General features: G+C 35.9%; 1 protein-coding gene across 2 annotated transcripts in view; it reads left to right on the top strand.

Annotated features, from left to right (window-relative positions):
• LOC102587768 (uncharacterized) overlaps positions 1–6,719 on the top strand; it is a 14,045-nt gene extending 7,326 nt beyond the window's left edge. For both annotated transcript variants that reach the window (XM_006340843.2, XM_006340842.2), the window contains exons 5-13: positions 1,361–1,426; positions 3,033–3,143; positions 3,762–3,838; positions 4,344–4,411; positions 4,612–4,725; positions 4,832–5,004; positions 5,138–5,206; positions 5,583–5,759; positions 6,189–6,719. In XM_006340843.2, the coding sequence (XP_006340905.1) occupies positions 1,361–1,426; positions 3,033–3,143; positions 3,762–3,838; positions 4,344–4,411; positions 4,612–4,725; positions 4,832–5,004; positions 5,138–5,206; positions 5,583–5,759; positions 6,189–6,269 (936 nt within the window). In that variant the 3' untranslated portion in view covers positions 6,270–6,719. The remainder of the gene's footprint in view (positions 1–1,360; positions 1,427–3,032; positions 3,144–3,761; positions 3,839–4,343; positions 4,412–4,611; positions 4,726–4,831; positions 5,005–5,137; positions 5,207–5,582; positions 5,760–6,188) is intronic.
• Positions 6,720–8,944: the final 2,225 nt, after the last annotated feature.

The following is an 8,944-nucleotide window of genomic DNA, read 5'->3' as shown; positions in this document are numbered from 1 at the left end:
GATGGCACGGTGCTACACAAATTAAATATGAAAAGTAGTCACCAGAAAGATGGCGCGGTGTTACGCAAAGCAAATATGATGCATGGTGCTACATGAATCAAATATGAAAAAGTAGTCACCGGTAATATGGCACGGTGCTACACAAATTATATATAAAAAGTAGTCACCGGAATGATGGCATGGTGCTACACAAATTAAATATAAAAAAGCAGTCACGGAATGATGGCACAGTGCTACACAAATTAAATATGAAAAAGTAATCACCGGAATGATGGCACGGTGCTACACAAATTAGATACAGAAAAGTGATTCCGGTGTCACAGTGCTACACAAACCAGATATGAAAAAGTAGTCACCAGAAAAATGAAAGATACATGGTGACCCAACTTTTGCTAACATAATCATTGGCCGGATGGGCAGCATATATGGGTAATAGCCACCCGCCAGCAGCGAAAGCTCTTTGATTTTCTACCAAGATCGTAGAGACTCTGATACCATGTGAGAAATATAAAAAAGAATATTATTGAATTGTTGTTGTGTCTACATTATTACATTGAGACCCTATTTATAGACACTAGAATACAATCATTTACCAAGTAGGATACTATTTACTATTCCTATTTCTATTTGTATTCCTATTCCTATTCTAAATAGAATTTGTATAAACCTATTCCTATTCTAATAGGATTGTGTAAACCAATCCATATTCTAACAGGATTGTATAAACCTATTCAAATTCTAACAGTATTCATTGAGTCCCTTCTATCCAACCTTGGTGGACAGAGTACCAATGCACTAGTCGGACACTTGGCCCTCGTTTAGGTTTTGATCTGAGTAGCTAAGCTACATGAAGATGGACATGGATGTCCAATACGGGTGTGAACCTAGAAGTCATATTCATCGTCATTTAAATCTTAAAATTATAGGATACGAATAGGAGTACAGTGCCAAATCCTATGTGTAACCCACAATCACACCTAAATCTTGTTGGATTGACATGTTGCGGCAGGTGGTTTTGAAGGACCCGTGTTACATAGCTGAGCAATTACTTAGTTACCTATTGAAACTAAAAGGTGTAAAGAAGTGTTGATCATAAAATTTGGAAAAAGATGGACGATAATAGCTCCTCCGCATCCCAAAGCGCTGCTCTCCTAGGTGTGCGACACTAAGTATGAGTTCACATCAACGTATGAGTTACATTCTCCTTTTAGTTCTGCCGTAGTTCTTACGTGTGCTTTTGTTTCTTATTTTCCTATAGATTTACATGGCCTGTTCATATGGCAGGCCTCTCCTTGAAATTCTTTACACTTTTTTTAGTGATGTGTCATTATAAAAGTGAACTGCTGTATTTCTTTTGCAGGGAAGTTTTGTTGGCCAACTAAAAGCTGAGATGGAGAGGTTGCAAGAGGAGATTAAAGCCCATCTGGTTTGTAGTTTGTACAATCTTGCTCCTTACCCCTAGCTATATTGTATTACCTAATCAGCATTTTCCTTTTGTAAACTCTTGTGGCACTTCTAGATGTTCTCTGCAACATATTTTAAATGTTGTACTTTTGGAAGTTGTATATGATGACTTGGATTCATTTATCAATTTTGTAAGGACTTGCATTTATTTCTCATCCAGCACCTTTTAAAGTTTTGTTTTGTTCTGTTTGATTTATCAAGAAATATTACTGATCGATTCATTTTGGGATTGTTGATGTGACGTCGTAAAACATTAGCACCTGGCACTATAATGAGTGGAAGAGAACTAGTTGAAAGACATTTTTTGTCTTCTAAATAGACATGAATTGCTAACTTTAACGTAAAGTTAGAAGATGAAGCAATACATATCTGGATCTTCCATTTCTTTACGTCCTGCTTATTTTTTCCTTACTGTGGAGTGTGTGCAATAGTACTACTTATGTATCTTACTTTCCTTTTAAGTCTCTTTAAAAAAGAATGTCACTTTTTATATTCAATGCTCCTTCCGTTTCAATTTGTTTGTCCTACTTCCTTCTTAGTCCCTTTCAAAAAGAATGTCTCTTGGCAACTCTTTAATCCTAACTTTCCACATGCCATGTACGACCACTAGATTAAAGGATATTTTGGTACATTCAACATATCTTTAGTTTAAGACCACAAGATTTAAAAGTCTTATTTACTTTTTGAAACTCCATGCCCAGTCAAAACCAGACAAACAAATTGAAACGAGGGAGTAACATGTTATTTCCAATATCCCACATAACATGTTTAAGATCACACGATTCAAATGAGATTTTTGTACATCACACACATCTTTAGTTTACTCTCTTTCTGTATTTGGAAACTTTTTAATTTTGAACTTTCCGTTCTGTGGTATGGATTGTAACTTTCCATAAATTTTCCATTTGTCGCACAACGACGGAACCTTGCTTTAACCGTACTTAAATGCTTTTTTAGCCATGGAAGTGCTATGTGATAAGTTCTCTTTCTTTCTTAACCTATTTTCCCAGTCAAGACCAACATATAAAATGAACCCAAGGGAGTCTTTATCAATTTGTTAGTTTTCTTTACTCAAATTTCCCTCTTAAAAGATCCATTCATGATTAAACCTTAGTGCTTGGTTCTGTCCTTTCTTTGGTCTGGCTTCATTTTTATCATCTCATTGTCTAACATTTGGTCTGGCAAGTGGTAACGGATTTCTCTAACTGATTATAATTGGTTCACTTGTTTTAAATTTTGTCTGAGGCATACTTGTTTAGGTGTCTATAAAAGCCTGTTGAAGGATGTAATTATCATGTTGCTTATCAAACGATGTATTTGATCATCTAAACTCCGATTACAGATATTTCTAGGATTGTTTGGACAAGGTTTCTGGAACTGTATGATGTACTAATTTTATTTATTGGAATTTGTTTAGATGAGTTGTGTCATATATACATGGAAAAGTCACTTTCTTTTTCTTTCTATCAATTTTTGTAATCAGATGGCTGGATGAGTCAGTCGTTTTCAGTATTACTTTAATTTGATGTATGTGATTTGCTTTCTTGGTTGAATTCAATGAAAACCAGGGTGAGCTTGAAGCTGTGAAAATGGAATATGCGAATGTACAATTGGAATGTAATGCTGCTGATGAGCGTGCCAAGTTATTGGCTTCTGAAGTGATTGGCTTGGAAGAGAAGGTAATTAACTGCAGTATTCCTGTCTGCTGCCCAAAATAATTTCATAGGAATGTCTATACCAAAATAATTGTCAGGCATGTAGTGAGTTTATTAATTTTAATACTACATGTAGACGTAGTTGTCCTCTTTGTTACTGGTTTCACATTTAAATTTGAAAGTTGTTTAACTTGATTACCATATATCATAGATTGAATTAGTGTAATGTCATTTACATTTTAAAATTATAAGTTAGTGAGAGTCAAGTGTATAAATAAGTTAACCAGATTGATCCGTGAGATGAGGAATTATAGACTGTGTATTCACCATCAGTTGTTTAGTTTTGAGCTATAAGTCGGATTTGAGATGTCAAACCAGTGTTTTCCTGTTCCTTTTAGGTAAGTGGATGTTGTTTCTTTTTTCATTTTTCCTCGTTTCCTTTTTCGTGTTGCTAGCTAAATATGAACAGTCACTTTTGTGCCTGTTCTTCTTTTTATTTTTTCCCATTCTGTTTGAAAAAAAACATCTTATTGATAATTGGTGGAAACTCTTTTATTGGTCAGATCTTTTTTTTTTTAAAATTTGTTAATGAGATAGATTATCTTTTCTGCTCTTTATATTTTTGTCTAAAATATTTTGTAGGCACTTCGTCTAAGATCTAATGAGCTTAAACTGGAGAAAGAATTGGAGAAGTCACAAGCTGAAATGTCTTCTTACAAGTATGTTTGAGGCTAGACTGTAAATTTATCAAGGCCGTCATGTGCCCATGTAACTCTGTTCTGGTTATAGTTGTCCTTTTATTCTATTCTCTGCTTTTCTCCTTCCTGTCCTTTCGACACCACACCCTTTTAGAGTGGGCATGCCTCTTTTCTTTTTGGTTTAAGAGGGAGGTGATTTGTGTGGCTTAATTGCTTCTTGGAGATAGAAGTACAAATTGTTTTATGAATATGAAAAGGATGTGCCAAATGGTAGCAGAATGTATTACTTTTAGTTATGATACTTTTAAAAGATTTGTGGCTCCTGAAAGTAAGTAGTTGGGAATCATATTGGGTAGTTGCATGTACACGAGCTCATACTAATCTGTATTGGCATAAAATTTCTAGCATTAATGTAATGTGCGTGAATGAATATCAGAATAAAAAAGTTAAATCTTATTCTCGTTAACCTCCAGATTTCTGTTGGGATGTGTTTTTATCTCATCCAACTTTCTCTATCTTCTTGCAGGAAGAAAATTGCTAGCCTTGAAAAAGATCGTCAAGATCTGCAATCAACAATCGATGCTTTAAAGGAAGGTAAGATATGGTTATATCTGCTTGTGCCAAGAGAAAAAGGCGGTTTGCGTTTTTTCATGAGATGTGTCATTTTTACAAGTCTTTTCCATTTTCACTGCCTTAAAGTTTCTTAAATAATCCCAGGCTCGATAAAAGCATTCAACTATCAGAAATGAAATCAATAATTCCTCCCTGTTTCCCTATTGTCTTCTTCTAAACAGAAAAGAAGCTCTTGCAATCCAAATTCCTAAAAGCTTCTGCTAATGGAAAGTCAGTTGATCCTAGCAGGAATATGCCTACAAAAATAGATGTATCAACTTCTACAGAGGATCTTCGTATGTATTTCAGATTTCTCAAATTACTGCCTCATATTGTTTTTTAGTTTTTTAAAATTATTTTTTGCTTTATATATTCATAGAAATTCAATTTGTGTCCATTCAGGTGAAGAAAATATCGCAAGTGGTACCATAAATGACACTAATATGGTTGGTATTGATGGCCCCACCACCTCTTCCCTACCCGATTTTGGGCAGTTTAGTCTCGGAAGTTTGTCACCGGCCATTCCTCCAGATCAGATTAGGATGATCCAAAACATTAATACATTAATTTCTGAGGTAGCATGATATCCTTGAGACTGATCATTTTCTACTCCCTCTAATTTTGTCCCATCATCTTTGTTCCCTTAAAAAAATAAGGCATATTTACTAACTAATAACTAAGATATTGCACTACTTGGAATGATTATAGTTAGCCTTGGAGAAAGACGAATTAACAAAAGCCCTGTCAGTTGAATCATCTCAGCGCTCTACATTGAAGGTAACTTGAACTCATGCGCTAGACAGCAACATCATTCTAATCTGCTTCACTTTTTTTGTGTGTGGTTAAGATCTTCACCTGAACTTTTGGATTTCTTTCTGTTTCCCTTTGTTATCTTTGAGTAAACTACAAATGCATAGTTGGACATGCTTTCTTTGGTCATATATGGATGTCTAATTTCTAAATAGCCATCCCCTACAATATGCTCAGACATTCTTGTTAATATCTGGCCAGCTTCATGTAGTGTTGGCAATAGAAGTTTCCTTGCATAAGCTTTCTTGATCTTCACAGCTAGTTTGAAGGTGGATACTAACAATTCTTCTCTCTTTATAATTGTCTTGGGGGATATGTCTTTCTGTTTATTTTGGGTATAAAGGAGTTAAACAGGGACTTAACTCGGAAGCTTGAAGTTCAAACACAAAGATTGGAGCTTTTAACTGCTCAAAGCATGGCAAATGAAAACAGCCAAGCAAGACAACCAGATGCAGTGTCTGTACATGACAATATGCCATATGCTGATGACAATATGCCATATGCTGATGAAGGAGATGAGGTAATTTGACATATCTTGCTCTGTAAGCCTTTAACTGATATGACTTCTAATTTACTGCTTTTTGGAGTGTTAATAAAATGCCAACCTTTTAAAGATCTTTTGTTGCCTTTCTACTTTCAAATTTAATAGTTCTGCACTTCTGCTGTTACCTTTCTTTTGCAAATGGAACTTTAAGTTTCAGTAAGATGGAACACCGCTCAATAAATGACGAGGCCTTAATTCTCTAGGCTGCTCTACGCAAAAGCTATTTTGTTCACTTGAACTGTAACCATTGCACTAGATCCGCTCATGTGCGCTGACCTAGTACGGCCCTGTTTGCACGGTGGTGCATATTGCCAAGCTGATAGTATCCAGTTTGATTAGTTTGATGATTGTTGTAATCTTTCCTTCTGTTCATTTTTTTTCTCTTTTGCGTCTCATTTTGATCAGGTGGTGGAACGGGTATTGGGATGGATCATGAAACTATTTCCTGGAGGGCCATCAAGACGACGAACCAGCAAGCTTCTTTAATCTCCATGGCAAGAGTACAATGATGAGTTATTTCTGCGAAAAGCTGGTCTTTTTCTCCTCTCCAGCCCTGCATTTTTGGTAGCCAAACGGAGTCCGGATTTTGTATATTATCCATGGTTTATACACACACATTGCATTCTTTTCCCCCAGAAGAAGCAAATTGTATCTAAGAGGCATTTTGGAAGATGGAATTAGCTGTTCTCGACAGTTTTGGCAATAAAACATGACCGTGTTGTTTACAAGAGAATTCGTTTATCAAATGTTGTAATGAAGATCAAGATGTGTTTAGTTGTCAATCATGAGAGAAAAAAAACTTCAAATGTTTCTTACTTTTCATGTGGAAATGATGTTTAGATCTTTTGACATTGTATTCGTTATGTTGTATTTGTTGAAAGCTGGGCTTAAGAAAAGCCCAATATATCAAAAAGATGATTTTGGCCGTCCTTTGTACTTGCTTAGCAACCAGAATTCCATTGGTCTTTCTATTTACTGTCTTGTGAAGATAGAGAAGTTGTTTCTGATAGACCATTGGTCAAAGTAACCTATATGCAGAATAGTATGAAAAGAAAATACAATAGTGAAGAAGTTATAATGCAAATAACCAAATACTATGTAATCAAGCAAAAAGTCATAAAAACATGTAGTAAAAAGTTGAAGAAATAAGATAGTAGGAGAGTAATACTAATAATACTGATAAAGTGAAATTAGACAACACACGATTACGTAATAATCGTGTATTTTAATCATTGATCTTCATATCCTCCTTTCTAGGTCATGTTTTCAATAAACTGCAGATATGTTATGTTTTGTCTAATCATATCTCTCCAGTACTTTTTCAGGCCTATCTCAATCTTTTTTGAGACTCACCATAGCCAACATATTACACCTTCTCTCCACTCCCACCTTGTCCAGAATAACTGCATTCCTAATTATATCTTTCTTAGTATGCTCGCTCATACATCCATCTCAACATACTAATTTCTGCTACTTTCATCTTTTGGACATGCACGTTCTTTACGGATTAACACTTCTTCTCATACAACATAGCTAATCAAACATCCACTTTGTAAAACTTACACTTATCACTCCAATATATTTCATGTTTATTCACTAATTAGATTTTATGGTTTGACAATAATGTGTCCCACATCGTCATTGAATAGTAATCTTTCTTTGTTTATATTATATTATGAAGCAACACTGCTCGCCGGGCTCAGTAACATGGGCTTGTAACCCAAGTGGGGGCATTAGTGTGGTGGAATGTTGGGCTGTTCCAGATGGTTGGGCTTGGTGGGCTAATTTCTGGCCTGCCCTGTCCAAGCACAGAGTTGGGCCTTGTGGTCCAATCGAAGGAATGGGCTTCTGGGCTCCTAAAGCGGGGCAGACTGCGTGAGGCTGGTTTCACAGAACAACGAACAGTTTCCGCTCTGTGCAGTGGAAGGATAACGAGTCGGTGCCTTCCAAGTCCAGTAACGCCTGATGGGCTGCTCCAACTAAACCACCATTTTTTGGTCTAAAAACCAATTTTTTTTTGGAGTTTATCCGAACCCACTCGACGAAAAAGTCATGTATATTTTGAATCTCCATAGTGAAAAACCTGATTCCGACATTGCTTTTTCGTTCCAACAAGTATATTACTGCTTTATGAAAATGCTTGTCATGGAAATATTACCACTAAAAATCTAAAATGCTTACTCCATATTCATATCCAATGAACTTCACGTGTACCATAATTTAAATCTGTCTTACATCTTTCGTCTTGGTTCCCACCCGTCTGATTTCCCAAACACAAACTATATAGATCTTACTTTTCTTGAGAATTTTCACTAACTCCCAACCGAAGACATGACCTTAATTTACCATCAAGTTCCGAAGCCACTAATGCAAGTTAGAGTGAAGCAAAATTATTAATGAGAACAAGAATTGGAACTAATTAAATCAAGTAATACAACAGACTAACAAATTAAAATATTGATGATAGAATCAAAGTTTAAATAACCATATTTTCAATATCATCAAGTAAAGCTGAGTTAACATATAAATAATATAAGTAATATATGCTTTGTTTATAGTGGAACAAACAATTTATCCCACATCGTTATTGGACAGATTTCTTTTCATTTTTATAAGAGTCGAGCTTAGTAACTTGGGCTTGAAACCTAAGTGGGGACATTAATGTGGTGGAATGTTGGGCTGTCCCAGATGGTTGGGCTTGGTGGGCTAATTTCAGGCCTGCCCTATCCAAGCACAGAGTTGGATCATGTGGGCCCAATTGAAAGAATGGGCTGCTTGATTCCTAAAGTGGGGCGGACTGCGTGAGGCTGGTTTCACAGAGCAACGATCAGTTTCCGCTCTGTGCAGTGGAAGGATAATGGACCGATGCCTTTCAAGTCCAGTAACGCATGATGGGCTGCTCCAATTAAACCACCACTTTTCTTTTTTTTTGTCTATTAGCATATTTTTCTCACATTGTTTTGAAAATATCATGGTCACTTGTACTGTTTCCCTTTATGTAGGAATAAGTTATACATCCTAAGGCGTAACTTTGTGGGTTTTGAAAACTGGACTTATGCTTCCATCGACATAAGTTAGGTAGGAATTAAGTTGTGCCTTAGAAGATACAACTTGTGAGTTCTGAACTTCTTAAGGTATAACTTTGTGGGTTTTGAACTTAT

The sequence above is a fragment of the Solanum tuberosum genome, unplaced genomic scaffold (assembly GCF_000226075.1).
Source record: "Solanum tuberosum cultivar DM 1-3 516 R44 unplaced genomic scaffold, SolTub_3.0 scf00020, whole genome shotgun sequence".
Lineage (NCBI taxonomy): Eukaryota > Viridiplantae > Streptophyta > Magnoliopsida > Solanales > Solanaceae > Solanum > Solanum tuberosum.
This window is presented reverse-complemented; position numbering and strand designations above follow the sequence as displayed.